This window comes from Conger conger, chromosome 11 (assembly GCF_963514075.1).
Source record: "Conger conger chromosome 11, fConCon1.1, whole genome shotgun sequence".
NCBI lineage: Eukaryota > Metazoa > Chordata > Actinopteri > Anguilliformes > Congridae > Conger > Conger conger.
The window spans coordinates 8,874,972-8,894,407 of NC_083770.1; the positions used below are offsets into that span (position 1 = coordinate 8,874,972).

The window sequence follows — 19,436 nt, forward strand, 5'->3', positions numbered from 1 at the left end:
ACGCTGATAAAGTCTGATCATAATATATGCTTTTATTTGGTGTCAATAAAGCTGTCCTTCATTCATTAAATTGTACTTTTGTATATAAAACGCGTATAACATTATAACTCTTCCGCGTCTATAGCTAAATGTATTTCTACTAAACTTTGAAGAGATTAGATTCTCTGGTATTTGCGCAAACATTATACGTGATAAATGTTTAGAAGGCATATGCTAGAGAGCAAGAGATTCTCAACGAATAACTTAAAATAACATCGGAGTAAATCCTGTAATTTCAGATAAGTAGAATTTATTTACCAGGGTAGGGGCAGCGCCCTTTAAATATTTCCCACACACAATCCTGAGGAGTCCCAGATGAAGAGGAGAAAACAAGCCGCTAGCAATAGATAATCATAAACAACTTTGTAGAAGTAGCTATTTGGCTATTTCCGTTGTCGTGTGCATCTTTAAATATACGCAACGTTATATACAAAAGCATGTAAGCTAGTTAGCTTGTCTGTCTAGCTAACTACCTACATACATGATTTAGTCAGGTTTGGACAGTTCGCTAGCTGCCTAACGTTAGTTACATAGCGTTGGCTCCTAGAGTGATAAGCGAGTTAAAGTTAGGTAAAGCTAGTAAAATTCATATCAGGTAAACGTACTGGCTTTACAAATATTCTAAATCTATATTACACTGGCTACCTAACTTATTTCCCATTCAAGCGTAATGTTATCCAAATATGTTAGCTACTTATGCCAACTGAAGAAAGAACGGGGGGTGGATGTAATACACCAAAAACATGGTTATGAATGGCTGAATAACGGCTCCATCATACAGCCAACACCAGCGCATATTATTTATTAGCTAACGTTAGCTAGCTAAGTTAGCTGCAATTACACCATGGTCTCTTACCCATTTTGTGAGGACGCTATCTCCAGAGTTCCGGTGGCACCATTATCCGCACACTGGTGGTCGTTGCTGCTTTTAAAAGAGGGACTAAAAAATTCCTGAGCGCCTGTAGACAGGCAACTAATATTGCTGTGAAACGGATGATTAGTGAGTGAATTGCTCTGTCTGTGGCTTTGCAGGGAAGAGTGAATTCCGCCAGGCGATGAAACGGACAAGAAGTGCAGCTCTGCCGAAAAGCGAGCTCTCTCAGTCTCCGGTGACAGGAGCAGCGACTCGGGTTTATCCAGATCCACGCTTCTCACTTTCCTCAACTCTTTGCGTTTCCACTGGGAGTTTTCCGCGGTGCCTGTTTTCGCTGTTTTCGCTTTGCTTGGAAGACTAGATTTACTTGAATTGCTGCTAGGGACGCTTTCAGAATTTATGCCGCTATTCAAATCTGATATTCCCGACGACGAGGTACGGCTCCCCGCCGCCGCCATTTTCTGTGCCTTAGATTATTTATCATTCACTCTCAATAGGAGAGGGAGTGTTGGGAATGGGGGGAGGTGCAGGAAGGAGGAGCAAAGGTGCCTGGTGATGTTTACATACTACCGCAAACAGCGTAAAGACATTACGGATTTTGTGCGTAAACCCAAACGATGATGAGTCCGTGCGAAATGATAATGATGATGCAGCTGCAGTTTTTGTTGGTGGTTTTGCTCTTCAACTTTTGTAATGGCTCCTGTTGTATAAAATGTAGTCTAAATACACTCACCGAGAACTTTATTAGGTATTTATTAGACTTATGCTACTGCTGTAGCATATCCACTGTGGTGCGTTGTGTGTTCAGAGATGCTCTTCTGCATGACACTGTTGTAATGTGTCACCTTCCTGTCAGCTATGAACAGTCTGACCATTCTCCTCTGACGACTCTGATTAACAACGCGTTTCTGTCTACAGAACTGCTGCTCACTGCATTTTTTTTATTTTTAGCACCGATCTTTACAAACACTAGAGACTAGTGTGCGTGAAAATCCCATAAGATCAGCAGTTTCTGAGATCCTGCCACCAACAATCATTCCATGACCAAAGTTACTTAGATCACATTTTTCCCAATTCTGACGGTTGACCCGTATCTACATGATTGTATGCATTGCACTGCTGCCACACAATTGGCTGATTAGATAATCTCATGAATAAGTAGGTGTAATAAAGTAAAAATGTCCCTAATAAAGTGCTCGGTGAGTGTATATTCTATTTCACTACAATACCCTGCTGAAAAAAACAGATCAAGCTATGTTTTGAAACAGCTGGTATTTCAAGCTGGTCATAGTTGGATTTCACTCCAGGGTATGAACATCTTTTCTGACGACACTGCTCCAAAATACATTTTAGCTTCTAATTTATAAATGGACCTAACCGCAATCAGATAGAAACTGTGGACTGGAAAGACCTGGCAGGAAAGGGGCAATGAGTATTGCTGTCAAAGTAATTTATGTATATGTAAAAAACACAACGTTTTACTTTATGTTCTATGTACCAGGAAAACCAGGAAACAATTCCACGACAAATTACCTTTCTTCAGCATTCACAGAAGATACATTACATTTAGTTACAATGACCAGAAAACATTGAATCATTACGAACATTTCTGAACCGGCTGGACAAGTCTTCTGTATGTGTGGGTTTTGACAAAGGTTTTGACAATAGAGATTTTCACTCCCTGGAGGGATGCTACCTGAGCTCATGTCTCAGGATTATGATGGAGTTTAAATACTAGAGGTCTCTTTGCACTACCCATCACATCCTAGATCCCAGCTTAACAGGAAGCTTTAGGCAACAGTGTTCAGTGAAGAGCTGACAAACTGTCAGTGGGGTTTTGAGCATCAACAATGCTTCGGGGCTTAATAATATGCTCCCAATGTCACTGGACCTGTTCATTAAACCCCATGACCCCATGAAGTCCAGATGAAGTATTTTTCTGTGTCTTCAAACAATGAAAGTTACTTGGATCATCACAAGTATGATGAAGACTAATAAGTGCAACAGTATCAGTTACAGAATCTTCATATTGGCTGATGATACAAAGAAAAGGGAATGGACATTGGTCTGAATGTTAAAATGATTCATTCAACATATTAAAAATCGAAATTGTACACTTGTGAATAATGTATTCAAAGGTCCTCCTCCTATGTTTAATTACTAGCCCGTTTGACTATTATACAGTTGCAATAAATTGCAACAAACCCCCCCCCCCCCCCCCCAAAAAAAATCCCATGCCAAACTCTCCAAGACTTGTGGAATGATACTACTATGATGCATGGCAACACATTAATGAGGTTATATTTATTGATATCACAGAACTGAAAAAGGTTTATGTCAGCCATGAGCATAAACTGCATGTTAGTGGAAATGTGAACACGAGGCAATATAAAAACTGCCTGTGTTATTTCAAAACAAGTGTTTGGATTGTAATACGTACATTTTCAAGTGGCTCTTCAAGGGGCATTCATTCTATAAGGATACATTAGTATTATGTGTGACTGTTATTTGTTTATAAAATTGTAATATTCCTGCATTCTGTCTGTTTTTTTTTTGTGTTTTTGTAACTTTATTATTTTTAATATTCATGTCTGGTTTTCGTTTTCATTCATGGTTCATTGCACGTGTCTTCCCCTGTGATGTCTGTGTCTTTATGTAGTTCTGAGCACAAGTCACTTCCCTGTCTGCGTGATTCACTATTTGTTTTTTTTTGGAATTTTCCGGTTTCCCACTATTCCTTCTCAGTCTCACTTTACTTACTTCCTGCTTTCTCTCCATTCATGTTTGTAGATAGCACTAATCTACTAATCCCAACTAACAAACATTTTGTACAGTACTAATTATATTAACACACTAATATGTTTGTCTAACTAACTAACATTCAGTAGTTTTGGATATTTATAGTTTAATCACGTAACTAACATATTAACATTCTCCCTATTTCTGCACTGCTCTGTAGCTCCACCTCCCTGATCTCTAATTGCCTGCCTTAATTCTGCGAAGTGTTTGCACCCGTTCTCTACTATCACTACATTCCTTAAGTCTGTGCAATTGCCTACTCTCTAATCCGGAGCCGTTTGTATTACTTGTGTATCTATGTGAATCCAGTCCAGCGTCTTCGTTCCTCCCTTGTTATTGTATGATTGCCATTTCATGTGTCTCGCCTGATGTCTATTTGTTAGGCCGCCCTCAATCCCATGCGCCACTAGTTTGTTTCATCCCTCTGTGTATTTTAACCCCACTCTGAGTATTGACCTTTGTCAGAATGTTGATCATTATTTCAGTGCCGATTCCTTGTAAGCCTGTTATACTTAAGATTCTTGAGACACTCTTTTGCCTCACTTCAAGTTTGCATATTCCCTTCTGTTTTTGTTCTTCGCTTTGTTTATGACTATCCCTGTGCCTTCTCCTCTGTAACTCTGCCTTTCTGATCTCTTGGATTTTGACCTTTGGACTGTTTTTATGACTCCCCTTTTGCTTCTCGATTTGGCACTGTGTTTATTGGATTACCTGGCTTTGACCCTTTGACTGAAATAAACAACGTTTTTGGAATACTGTAGTCTGCGTTTGGGTTTCTGGCTGCGAACGTAACATAAAATAACTGACAAAAGGGAAATTTGATCTGCTAAGATGAATGTAAACACAAATACAGTGAGCTCCAGAATTACTGGCATCCATAATAAAAATGGAGAAAAAAGGCTGCATTTAATAGATATTGTGGATAATGAACTATATTTTATGTTCAAACATATGGGAAAACTATATCTTTTTATTTCAATACATTTACACTCATGTTTCAATGTTTTTCATTTATTCTGAAGATCACAGGTGCCAAATGATTGATGATTAAATCAAACAAAGTGACATTGCCAATACAATTTTACTTTAGTCAATCTCAGTCTAAAGGAACCATATTTTGTGTCATTCCATCACTGCCTGTTTCACTAGAGTATGCAAAATCCCTTTGTCACCCTTCATCATAGAAAAAGCCAAAGAACTGTCAATTCAGAAGACACAGGTGGTAATTAACCATTATAAATTGGATTATGGGTACCAAAAAATACATAAACGGTTATACCTACCTCTGTAAGGGCAATGATAAAGAGGTGTAAAACATATGGGGTTGCAAACTTGCCAGGAAGAGGATGCAAGTGCATATCATGCCCACATACGGTAAGAAAAATGGTGAGGGAGGCCATAAGTAACCCAAGGATTACAGTTTAAAAATGGCAGAAATTGGTTGGGTCTTGGGGTCACCAAGTCTAAAAAAAATACATAAAATGGCACATCCATACCCGCAAACTCTTTGGAATAAGTCTGGAGCCCAGCCCAACTGTGCTTTTGAGGGCTGGTATTCTTGAAACATCATGTTCCTACTACTTTTAAGACAGGGGACCCATGTACAGAGAGTACCATGGTGTGTCAGACACAGAGATACAACCTGGTCTTTGTAACGTAAATAATGACATATAGTGTTACCACAAGCCAATGCATTTCAGATGTGAAAGAATACATAGCATGAAATTACTACATTTGCTAAACTACGGAAGTAAATAGTTGTTAAAATTGATTTAAAGCAACTATGCACCAACATTTTTCATCTAATAGCAAAAAAGGCTTTTTTTGCCTTAAAGAATTCTGAATTAATGGAGAGGAGTGATTGTTCAGTACATATGCAGCATTATACACTTAGTTACCACTTTATTAGGTAGACCTGTACACCAACTTGTTAATGAAAATATCTAATCAGCCAATCATGGGGCATCAACTGAATGCATACAAACATACAGACATGGTCAAGAAGTTCAGTTGTTGTTCAGACAAAACATCAGAATTGGGAAGAAATGTGTTTGAAGTGATTTTGACCATGGAATGATTGTTGATGCCAGATGGGGTGGTTTGGAACTACTCAGGAACTACTAATCTCCTGGAAGAACTGACAGGGCACAGGTTCTGGTAGGGTATAGGAACTGACAGGGTATAGGAACAGACAGGGCACAGGAACTGACAGTGTATAGGAGCTGACAGGGTATAGGAACTGACAGGGTATAGGAACTGACAGGGCACAGGAACTGGTAGGGTATAGGAACTGACAGGGCACAGGAACTGGCAGGGCACAGGAACTGACAGGGCACAGGAACTGGCAGGGTATAGGAACTGGCAGGGCACAGGAACTGACAGGGCACAGTAACTGCAGGGTGTTAGGAACCGGCACACAGCAGCTAGGACAACATGACCCCAACACAACGACACAGTACAAGATGAACTAGCACAAAACAAAGAAACAGGCAGGTTTGTATCTTCACACTAACCGAGAGAAATGGAAAACATGGAACGGGAAATAAACACAGAGAACACATAGAAATAAACTAAGACAGAGGCACAGGACGTGACAAGGAAAACAGAACATGGAACAAAAAAATACATAAAACAGGGAAATCAGGAGATAACAATGTGGGACAGAGACATAGAATGTGACAGTTCTCACTTTCAGTTTAGGCATTGTCCATAAAATATTCAAACAGTTCAGCAGTTTGAATGTAGTTTGTGATACGGATCTGTGTCAACCCGAGGCAATTAAAAGTATGCTACATAACCAAACAATATCCTATTTGTATCATGCCCCATTAATACTCAGTTTTGGAAATGTCAAAAACATTTTCCAACTGAGATTTAAATTTATTTAACTTTAAAACCTCGCCTTCTCAGATTAATACAAAAACTAGCAGCATCCATTTTAGTAAATGCAGTCCCTTATAAGTTCAATTCTTTGTCATTTGCCACTATTGTGTACAAATAACCACCATTTTCTATTTTTTTTCTCTTTCACACTCACAAGCCATCAGGGGGTAAATGTATGGTCACTGAGGGAATGAATATATTTAGAATTGTGAATGAGCATATATTAGAGACTGAGGTCAAAGTTCAAAGAGACATTCTGAAGTAAACACTGGCTTGTAGAGCGGATAGGGAGTGGCTTAGAGAGGAGGAAAGGGACAACCCCAATCAGGCCATCAAGCCACTTTACCTCTACAAGGACAAAAAAAAGGACTTGTGTTCAAAAACCATCTTGGTTGTTCACTTAAGCAGCAAAGAGGGTTACCTAAAAACCATAAGATTTTATGTGAGAGTGTGTTGGCCACATTCCAGAAACCTGTGGAAGATTGCAGTCTAGTTATCTTTTATTTTGAGGCATATGCAAGATTTATGTGACAAATTATCACATGTCACATGTCAGAAACCAAATTGTACTCCCTATTTCTCACAACAAGCCAATGTGAATGCATGTTTTATCATTTTAGCTGACTGTTTTAGTTGCATAATTTTGTACTAGTGCAGCCACCCGATAACTTAATCCGCACAAATGCAGCCTAATAAATATAATAAGCCCTAGAGCAAATAGAAGTGTGGCATGCTTGCTGGATCCATGTGATGGCTCCCCGATGTCTGCTTTCTGATCATGTTTAGCCTTGCGTAAATTCCCCCGTAAAATCGAAATCCCAATTTCTCAGTTCCAAGAACCCACGTCGAGTGTACTAAGCCTCTGCATGATGTGGTCCCAGCATCTGTCAGATTGGCTCGGGACTCCTGCCCAGAATGCGTCAAATAGAGATGAATGGAGGTCTTTTGTTTCCTCCCGCATGCTGAGTTCAACTGCGGTGGTAGGGCCTAAGGTCTGAGGCCCCTGTGGAACCTTAAAATATATTGAGCTTTGTTATATCCACTTACCAGAAAGAAGACGGTTCACAAATGCATTTTCCTTCCACGTCGGAAAAGGTTTTGTGTTGCTAATTTATGATGCTTTGTGAATTGCAGTAAAATGTGGAGGCACTGCTGGACAATTTGCTTGGAACATCCTAATTTCCTAGGTCTCTTTTTGCTTTTTAAATGTGGTTTACAAGGACTTTAATTCTTGTCTCTGTGGCGTCACATAAAGTAAGTCTAACTATGCATGAATTCTCATAGCAAGCCAAAAACTGCTTATTAGTGCATAACTAGCAGGTGTTAATGAACTCCAGGTCATATGTAGAGGATCATGTGTCAAAGCAAATTATTACCAAAACCAATTAAAGCAATGTTTCAGAGGTAAAATGGTAGAAGGAACCGAAAGCAGAACACAAGACACTGTGACCACCACATTTTCAGTCTAAATACAGTAAGTGATTTGGAAAGGTTTTAATATTTTCTTGTCATCTTTTTCTTGACTGCAGTTTTTGAGAATAGAAACAACTGTAACAAATTACCATGCATCTTGGATTATCCAGTTAACCAGTCATTTCAGGAACTAGGACACAGTCTGATTCCCTCCATTGTAGTTGTTTCAAACCTGTACTGGTTCAAGATGAAGGCTGCATCATATGGCCTTTCATCCAGTGCAGCCTTTTACCATTTGGTTCATATCAATATACAGTGTGCTCCAGAATTATTGGCAACTTGATAAAAAATAACATACAGATTAATAATAATATATATTTTATGTTCAAACGTATGGGAAAACTATACACTATAACTATTTTAAGTAATCCTTTTTCTGAAAACCGAAGGTGTCAACATCACTGGAACTACTGGAATTGTAAATAAAGGGAAATTGGCAATAAAAATTAATTTAGTTAATCTCAGTCTAAAGGAAATATATTATGTCATTCCATCACTTCTTTTGCCAGAATGTCCGATCGGAACCACGCGCAGACACCAGGATGTAGTAATTAGCAGACTTTATTCATAGTACACGGAAACAAACAGCAAACAGAACAATGCAGGTAAAGTAGAATCGTAATCAAGTCCAGGCAGGGGTCAAAATCCAAGCAACCAAAGCAATGCGGAGAAGGCAGGGCAAAGTCCAGAAAGGAGCAGGGCCTGGACAAAGACAGGCAAGGCAGGCAGAAGCAAGATGGGACGACACGGGACGGGATGGGACTGGAGACGGGAACTTGGAACATTGTAAGGAGCAGACAGGAAATAACGTTAGAAATAATAAACACAACCACGGATGCAGGGCAGAAGACGATCTGGCGCAGAACAGAGAAACAGGTGAGTTTATATGCAGGACTACTGACGAGACAACAGGGAGCAGGTAAGACAATTACAGCAGAGGAAATACATACAGTATATGGGGTGGGGGGCGTGGACACGTGTGAAACGGAATACTAACTCAGAAAACACACAGAAACTAAGAAACCAGGAAGTGAATTATGACACGGGACGTGACACCAGAAGTTCTGGTTGTCTCTGCTAGGAAGCTGAGACTTGGTCACCGGTAGATTATCCAGCAGGACGATGACTCCAATGGTTAGGTGAAAACAATATCCAGGCAATGGCCATTTCAGTCTCCAGTAGTAAATCCCATCAAAAACCAGTGGTCTGAATTGAAGAGGGGGGTCCATAAGTGCAAACCCAAGGACATCAATGACTCAAGATATCAATGAAAAGTTATTCATGGAGGAATGGTCAAAGATTACTTCCAAGTGTGTTCTCTAACCTTATCACAGATTATAGGAAATTATTATTATTATTTTTATAGTCATCTTTGCCAGGGGTGCCAATAATTGTGAAACCTCTTTTTTGGGGATTTTTTTAAATTTATTTTTTATTTAAGAATTTCATTGATTCCACTGAGTCATTAAAAAAGTGCATCATTTTACACATTTTGACAATAAAATAATATGTAAAAAACTGTATTAGTAATAACTTACTGTATTTTCTGTGCATACTCATCAAGGATGCCAATAATTCTGGATCCCACTGTATATTGCATTTTAGATGATTACAATATGGAGATTGTTCTCAGTTTCTTTCAGAGATTGGGTGCAAACATTTCTGCCTGTTCAAGCACAATAAGACTGGTCTGTGTTCCATGGGGGGTATACTGTAACACTGTATTAAGTGGGTGTAGCCAAGAGATTATAATCAGTCAGGGTAGAAACTCAACAGGATGTGATGAAAAGGAATGACTGTCATCAAAAACTCACAAGGGAAATGTACAATCACCTCAGACATTGCACCTAATTTACTAGGAGGAGACCTCCCTTGTTAGGGGTTTTCATGTTTGCATCATGTATTTTTACAATCCCATAACAGCACTATAAGTTACTGTATTACAAAATGAAAGAAGGTACACAACAGACAAGCACAGAGCTAAGAATGATTCGGGGGAGGGGTGGTAGAACGCACAATCAGCAATAAAAAAAGAAAAATTAAGTAGATCAGTACCGACCAGTGATCTTTGAAATTTTTACATTTTTCAAATATTAGGAAAAATGTTTCATTACATCTAGAGAGACACCCTCAGCATGCACTCAAAATACTGTATGTCAAAATGTTTTTTGCCCCATTTTTTATTTCTACATGAAAAGCTGAACAGGGATTATGCTCCTTTTTTTCCATCTTTTTTGATGAACGATAAAACGGGGTAAGATGAGACGTGTCTGTAATCTGTGCAGAATGGGGCATGCACGTTTTGCTCCGCACAGTGGCTGTAGGAAGCACAGGGACGCCACCTGTGCTGTCAGTCACTTGTCAGAACCGGAGCTGCAAGCTACTCGTTACTCACTACTAGGCCTCACTTCGTTCTGACTAGCCACAATGGTACTTGGCCATTGGAGGTGGAGGATTTACTGTGAAAATGCACCATGAAGCGTACCAAGATACACTATTTCCTGTGATACAGCAATAAAAAGAAAAAGGAGAAAGTTTTCCCCCCATGGGTTGAGGCTCTCTGTTTCTTTTCCCTCCGTCTCTTTTACAGTTCCCGGGTTCTCAGGGGACCTACACTTTATGGGCCATCCATCACTTCCATCTATTATTTCCAGTTCAAAAGAGCTCTCCCCCAAGAATAAAATAACACATAAATGTCAGGAGGGGCAAACATGCAATTCTGTGACCAGAAAGTTAATCTTAAATTATGTCTGTTTGGGAAGAGTGAAAGAGAAAACCCAGCCGAAAAAAGTATTTCCCAACTCCATGCATTAGAAGAGTCCGCTCATGGGCATTCCTACAAACAGACTAAATGCGTTTAAACAAATGCATCAGCACGTCATCAGTTTTGGTTTCCGTTCAGCAAAGTTTCTATATTTGAGTGGCGAAACAATATAAAGACTAAAAATAAAGTTTATGCAATTACGAAATTGTTAGACAAGGATTACTGATGCTGCGCTTACTAGATAATGTATAGTGTTCATTTTAGTTATTTGTTTAGTTCAGGTAGTTCAGGACTATACCACCAGACATTTGCTTGTTAATAAGCTAATTAGCTGTCAATTCCAATACTTATTTCCTAAGTAAGAGCTAGTCCTGATGTGATGGGTATCTCCAATGTTCTCTCTCAACATGTAATTAACAACTGGTGAGTATGAAAACTATTAGCACTGTGGAACGTATAAATACATTCACCCTACATGTAGCTTCACATGTAGCTGTGATTTACACCCTTTTACAAGCCAGTTAGATTTAAATGTGTAAATCTGGTTTCACAAGGTGGGAAACATACACATTAAATTTGCCTGTTTCCATGGGACTTAAAAAAAATATCCCCAAACACTCATTTTTATGTCCTGCCCAGTGTTTGCTCTTGGCTTGGGGGGGGGTTCAGGGCCCGGAAAGGGAAACTTTCCTGCACATTACTGGATGTATGTGTGTATCTGCCTGATGCAGCTCACCACCTCTCACTCTCCCTGCTACACAACAACAGAGGCAGCCCATTGTGGAAAGGACATTCACAGAGACTGAGTCAACTTCGAGATCTGATCCCACAGGAAATAACCTGCTATCATGCCAGCGGCCCAGCAAATGCAAAATGTTCTCTCAAAGCTACTGAAATGTGTTGTTAGTGTTGCCACAACTGTGCCGTAATGTTGTGAGAATGTTTTGCATTAGCTAGGCCAGGAGCCCTAGACAGACAAGCACAACAAAAGGCACGGTGAGAGATTGCCAAACACAGAAATACTCTCAAAAAATTCAACCAAAGGCAGGGCAATTTTTCTGAAAGAAATGTACTAATATTGAAGGAAGCCAATGTGACACAAAGATAATGCAATTAAGTTTACAGACATTAAGTATGAACCATGTTTAGCAATGCTAATATCATGACTGTTGCTTCAATAGTGAGAAATGTGTTATTTTCTCATTTTTATTCTTAAAGGGCTGGAACTGTTAGAGACTATCATGTTTGATATTGTTTCCTCTATGCAACCCCTCTTTGGAAATGCTGCTACAGAATTTGAATATCGTTGCTATTTCCTAACACAGCAAAAAAGTAAGCAAGAGTGGCATTCGTGAGTGCCAGCTTGTAAAATAATTTTGCAGAAGTAGTGTAGCAAAGGTTTTCTAATGATCTTGTTCACAAACAATACTTTTTTTCAGGACAATAAAAAACATGAATTGGACATGTACCTGAATATTTTCATATATGATCAGTCTACGGAAGAGTACATGGAAATAAACTGACAACCTTAAGCTGCAGATGATTTAATTATTCTCTTACACAGCTGGGTTACAATTCATTACCCCTTAACAGTGATTTAATAAGGGTTGGACTTGACAAGCAGCACCCAAACCCCAGCTCCAAACAACTAATGTATGTGCTGCATTGCCAGTGCCACAACATGCAGCTGTTGAAATGACTTTAGACCAATCCCAGCTGCACTTTCTGGCCATATACCCTTGGCACAGGGGTGGAACTTCAATGTGATTTTAGACTATTTCCTGTTTATATTGGTCACCAAGCTTCTCTCCACCCATTCTAATAATTTCCTTTTCCTGGAGAATTGCTGGCTCATCAGAGTCAGATCCCAGATTGGCTTCCCTCCCCTTATTTGCAGTCAAATGTTAAGATTTGTGGGAGGGTAGTTTATATTTTCAGGAGAGAGAACTTGCAGAACAAGCTTACAGCGATGCAGCCTATGATAAGGCTTTCTTGTCCAACTATAGGGACAACAGACCAGAAGGGAATGTATTTGAACCAAAAAGTTATAATATTCTGCTTCCACATAACTCACACACACCATGCATTCATTATATGAAGTATACTGTATATATAAATACATACAAGCTCACTGTCCATAACTTCTGTGTGTTTATGTTTAAGTTTGGGTAGCCACTGCCAGTAACACACATAAACATGTAAAAGAAGATATGAAACAATGACAGGGTTCCAATTAGTATCATTTGCATGGGGTTCACAAAAAGTAATAGCCATGGAAAAGACAGTTGAAAGATTTAAAAATGACTTTAATGACACATTAAATACTGACAGCAAAGTATTGCTCCAAGAATTTAGTTTAAAAAAGGACAAGGGGTAATACGCTTATAAGAGCTGTTGTCACCTGCTCATTCTGCCTGTCTTTCCACCCCCCACCCAACCCCCCTAAATTCAATTAAGGCGTACTAAGCGTCGTTATTGCCATTTTGTAGATTGACAGGTTAATTCAAACTGTGTTTTTTTTTTTTTTTTTAAACCTTGGATGTGCCCCTTAGTCTGAAACACAACACCTGCTCAGGTTTTATGGGATGTTGATGAATAAGTGCAAAACCTGGTTCCCACAGACACAAAGGAGTTTTTATTTATCCAGCTGTGAGGTTAACCACCACTGTAGAGGCCTTTAAAAAGAGGAAAAAAACGTACATTTTTTTTAAGCTTGGAGATACGTGGTACAATGGTCTTCTCTTCTGTGCCCTCAAGCCTCTTCACTTCTTATGTAATGTGTAATGTAAGCATATGTGAAATGTATTTGTAACTACTTTATACATATTTTCCCCAATAAAATTGTATCTTTACTTCATGAGCCACTAAATGTAACTTTTTTTTTTCCAGGGAGACTGAACAGTATTTTGTTTCCAGCTACATTTTGAAAACATTGTACCTTTTTCCAAAATAAACATACACAGATACAGAATTAGTATGTTCAAACATACAGGAAACTTTATATTTTATTTTACTCTCATGTTTCATTGTTTTTTATTTAGCAATCTCATTTTTTTCTGAAAACCACAGGTGCCAAAATTATTGGCACCCCTAACAATTATTATAGATAAAATCAAAACAAGTGAAACTGGCAATATAAGATATAGCTTCCTGTTTCACTAGAATATAACAAATTAGGCAACAAGCATGCAAATCCCTTTATTTACCATCTGCATTGGAATGGCAAAAGAACTGCCAATTCAGAAGACACAGATGGTAACTGACCATCATACATCAGGTAATGAGTACAAAAAAATACATAAATGGTTAAACATACCACTTAGCACTGTAAGGGCAATAATAAAAAGGCATAAAACATATGGAATGGTTGCAAACTTGCCAGGAAGAGGATATAAGTGCATTCTATCCCCACAGACGGTAAGGAAGATGGTGAGAGAGGCCATAAGAATCACAGTTTTAGAATTGCAGAGGTTGGTTGTGGTCTTGGGGTCACTAAGTATAAAAAAAATAAAAATAAAAATAAATGGCACTTTAAAACCAGGTCTTTGGAAGGGTGGCACAAAGACACCCCTTACTGAGCACTAAACCAAGCACCTCATGTTTGCCAAACCTCACTGGAATTATGACAAGATTGCTATGGTCAAAATTGAACGTTTTGGCCATACATCAACATGTTTGGCCGTAAAATGGAATGCATACAAGAAGAAGCACCTCATAACTACTGTGAAATATAAGGATTTTTTTGCTGCCAGTGGTCCGGCGGCACTATTTAAGATCAATGGCACAATGAAATCAGAAATACTCAGTTGTGGAGTACATTACACACTCCTACCAATAGGAGGCAGTGATACATGGGACTGGACAAAAAAGGACCTGCAGTGTTTCTGCACAATAGGGATAAATTCCATGTATGGACACAGTCTCTAGCTTTATGACTGCATTGAGGTTTCACCATGTAGAAAATATAAAATTATTTTGGAGAAACAAATGTGGTTTCCAATCATGAAGTGAAGTGGGCACCCAGGCCATATTGGTGAACATTCTGCCGATTAAACAAGACTCCAGCAGAACATTCCCCCTAGATCAGTCTGGCCCCCTGTTTAATTGGATTTGAGTGGGGCTCAGACTTCAGCTATTTCTCTTGACTTTAGCTCTGAGTGGAGGTCTCCACAGAGCCACAGGAACTGTGTGTATCAGTGCTTCATGTTTGCAGAGAGAGTCCATTAAGTTAACCTGTTTATTCTGGACTCCATCCAGTACTGTGGGATATTCCCAGATACGGGTGGTAGACAAGGCAACAATAAACATGTGATGGTTAGGGATTGCTATGTTCACACGGCACAATCTACACATTACACAACATGGACATTGCTATTGGGGTGTTCTACTTTACTCAGAAGTCACAAATACTTAACTTGGGACTAATAATAATAATAATAATAATAATAATAATAATAGTCATTAGTATTTTTATTATCATTATTATGAGCACATTATTAATGTTTTTGCTGTTGTTGTTGTTATTGTTATTATTATTATTATTATTATTATTATTATTATTACTATTTTTATTATTCATAATGATATTAATTACATAACCATAGTTATGTTCATAAAGAAACTATATGCGGTTACCAACTGGTTCACTTCTAGCAGGCGAACACTCCATCTTCCAGTGCAGACGAGATGCCAGTAACCTAGCACTTTGAAGACGTTTGTATATCGCCAGCCCATTTTGCATTTAGATAGCCTCTAGTGCTGGAACAATCACTGTCGCTGGAGTGCTTTATTCACTGTTTGGCTGGCTTTGTCCACCCCTTTTCCGATGACCACAAATCATCCTGCGGCCAGCAAAGTTCACCACGGGGGGGAAGGGCCCCTTTTTAAAAGCTCCCATTTCTGCTTTCCTTTCTTTCTCCTCCCCGAACGTACACCCCTCCCTTTTTCCCCTTGTTACTTTCCGCACCACCACAAATCACAAAAAAATGGCAGCTTTGGGTCAGGTCATGTAAAACAAGCATACATCTTCATTGTCCAGGAAAAACACGGAAAAGCAGTGCGCGGCTGCATTCGTACGATAATTACCCTTGAAATTGCCCGAGGGGTGTCTGCTTTGGAAATAGTCGCTGGTGTTGTCAGTTGTATTTCCACACAACCTTTGATGCGTGTGGAAAAATGAAAACACTTGACCTACAGGCGTGGACCAGAAGGGAGGAGGTTTCTTTTGGGTTTATTTTTGAACTTTACGTCACTAAATCGGTGTTTTTCTCTCAGCCGTATTCGAAACCAACGGTCAATTCTGATTTTGTTTCCTGTTTTCTTCACAGGTGCCATACGCTGTGTTCAACGATTACTACATGCAGTCGGCTGCACTGATCATGCTTAAACAATCATATTTGAGTGTCCTTACCTCTGTTTATTTTTTAAATGTCAGTTTCAATTAAGTCTTAACTGTGTTTAACTGTACTGTAGGTGTGTTCCCCGTTCATGACACCACCACTCCTTTCTCTTTAGATGCAAGTACCAGGTGCAAACAAACTAATGTAATAAAATATATCGATTTTTCATTTAACTTTTACATATCATTTACATATGTGTTTGCATTTAGGGCTGGTGTAAAGAAGAAGCTAGGTATTTGACATCATTTTGAGTCAAGATTGGTTGAATAATTTCTCATTTCATCGTTATTATTCTATACTTAAACAATTATATAAAGTATAACAGGGGACATTAGGAATTAGTGTTTAGCTCATTGTGAGAAATGGCTCATGGTGGGTTATGTTTACATTCAGTATGCATTCAAATCTGATGGACATAAAAGGCTTTGATAGGAACACAATTAAATCACAAAGCACAATGTTCTTCAGTTTTTATCTCCAAAATGTAAACAGAGTGTATATTTCACTGTATGCAATGTGTTTGATATTATCAGCTGAACTGCAATTATTACAGCCAATGTTTGCAAAAAGCTGAAATATATCATTTAGAAAACCTGCAATCTCTTTGTTCTTCCAAAATTTTTGTATTCATCTTTTTTTCTTTGTACTTCATGAAAGTTTGTATTGAATGCACATTGCATGGTATTTCCTATACAATGAGGTCTGTAAGTATTTGCACATTGGTACAATTTTGTTCTTTTGGCTCAGTACTCAGGCACATTGAATTTGAAATTAATGTGTGGTTAAAATGCAGACTCTCACTTTTAATTTGAGAGTATCAACATCCACATGGAGGGATCCACGAAGGAATTAAATGCCTTTTCATACATAGTCCCCCCCCCCATTTTAGGGGAACAGAAGTGATTGGACAATTGTCTTCTCAGCTGTTTCTGATTAGACGGGTGTATTCAGTCACTTCTTTAGTGCAGGTATAAGAAAGCTTTCAGTACATTCTTGATTCTAGGCTTTTGATTGCCTTTGGGGTCAGTAATTGGTGTTTGTCAACATGAGGACCAAAGTTGTTCTGGATACCAAGATTGACTTCAGAGTATGGCAAGAGAAAAGTGCGCAGGCCAAAATGAACTTCCCAAAGAGCCAAAGCACCATCTGTAAAACACGGTGGTGGGGGTGCTATGGGTTGGGCTTGTATGGCTGCCACAGGTGCTGGCCCATTTGCCTTCATTAACAATGTAACTGCTAATAGCAGCAGCAGAATTAATTCTGAAGCATCGTTTCTGCTCAAGTTCAATCAAATGCCTCTAAACTCATTGGATAGTGATTCATCCCACAGCAAGGTAATGACTCCAAACATACACCAGTGCTCTCTTTCTTGTTAATGATGTTCCAAACAGTTTGTTTCAGTTTGGCCTATATCTGTTTTTTGTTCCAATTTCTCAGTCTCATAATGGCTCCCTTGCCTTGACACAAATTTGGTCCTCATGTTGACAAACATCAATAACAGACTCCAATGTTAAACAATAGCCTAGAATCAGGACTGGATACTGATTGCTTTCTTATACCTGTACTAAGGATGTGATTGAATAGACCTGACTAACCAGAAACAGTTGAGAAGCCAACATTTGGTCCTGCAAAATGGGGGGACTATGTATACAAAGTGAAGTAATTCAGATACGGGTCACCAGATATAGATGTAAATACCCTCAAATTTAAGGTGACAGTCTGCACTTTAACCTCTCATCCATTGTTTCATTTCAAATCCAATGAGGAAACACACATTTAATTATTTGTTACTCCATCATACTCTCAATGTTTAAACATTGATTGATTGATTGATAGCTCTTTGTTTATCCCCAGGGGGAAATTTCAGTCTCACAGCAGCAGAGATTAATAGAATAAAAGGAATAAGGGAAAAAATAGGGGGAACACAATAGATAGAAATACTGAAAATACTAATACAGTATGTTAAGAACAGTTATGTGTGTCAACATATGAGAGTATAAAGGTATAAAAGTGCAAGGTGTCCATAATAATAAATATAAATACTATGCCTTTAGTCCATTTAGAGGTGACCAGTGTGGGCCTCAGGAACCACCATGGCAGGCAGCATTATACATACGAATGGCTGAATAAATTCATACCATTACTTGAATGGATAATGCACTAAATGGTCAGGTGGGATTGAATAGCGCACGGCAGGTTATGCATTGAATTATCAGCAGTACTGTATGTGCACTAGCCGTGAATCCCCTATGAGATTGTGGATGGGGCGAAATGATATAAAATAGGACACAGCTGCAGGTTAGTCGTGATAGCAGCAGACCCGTCCTGTCTGAACCTGGGTGGCGGCAGGCATCTCCCACCTAAAAAGGAATTTCAAATTCCAGAGCACAAAACAGGCCGCCCACAGACCGGCACAGACAAACAACTGGCCTATAGTGCTTCTATGGGCCAAGGGACCTTGGAAGAACAGCCGCAGATTGTAAAAACAAAATGCGTTTGTGAAAGAAATGGCTCCATTTGTGCCAGCATCCACGCCCACCTCTTCAATGGATTAGGTTAATGTTGGCTTCTCAGAGATGAAAGAGCCTTTGACAGAAACTGCATCAAAATCTCCGTCTCGAACGTCTCTCTTAAACCGACTTGTCTCTTAAGCATTGTGGAAGTGGAAGAGGGGTGTTAAATTCACTTTTGTTCTCTACCGGCACTCAAAGCAGGGCTAAAAGTCGCCGGGTGTGACATGAGAGTGAGGGTTTTTTGCAGTTGGCCCAACATCTTGTGAGGAAATTACAGTGTCTTTCTGATCAATAACAACATCAGTTTCCATGTGTAAGCTTTGTCATGCAACCAGGTGAGGGCACTGATGCATCACAATACACCATATACAGGTTTTTGAGGACTGGTGTAATACGAATGTAGGTGGCATGTGAAAGGAATACACCAACATTTTGGGAAATAGACCTTTTTTTCCAACCTACCCAGACTTAGACGAGAGGCTCAATTTTGTTTCATTTTTGTGCATTCACTGGCTTGGTTTCCATGTTAGCATAACGTGTTAGCTTAGCATAAATACCTATAGTAGTCACTCGTTCAAAGTGAAGAAATTCAGCTTACAGCTACTGGGAAGCAGTCTTATTTAAACAAGGTATGTGTATTTGAAATAATTTTTAAAAAATGAGACATGGAGAAGTTAGACAGTTGGAACTAC

At 39.0% G+C, this 19,436-nt stretch overlaps 1 protein-coding gene across 1 annotated transcript in view; it reads right to left on the reverse strand.

Moving 5' to 3' along the window:
- LOC133140389 (mitogen-activated protein kinase kinase kinase 1-like) overlaps positions 1 to 1,371 on the reverse strand; it is a 33,407-nt gene extending 32,036 nt beyond the window's left edge. Inside the window, exon 1 of the mRNA XM_061260308.1 lies at positions 896 to 1,371. Coding sequence (XP_061116292.1) covers positions 896 to 1,371 — 476 coding nt within the window. The remainder of the gene's footprint in view (positions 1 to 895) is intronic.
- Positions 1,372 to 19,436: the final 18,065 nt, after the last annotated feature.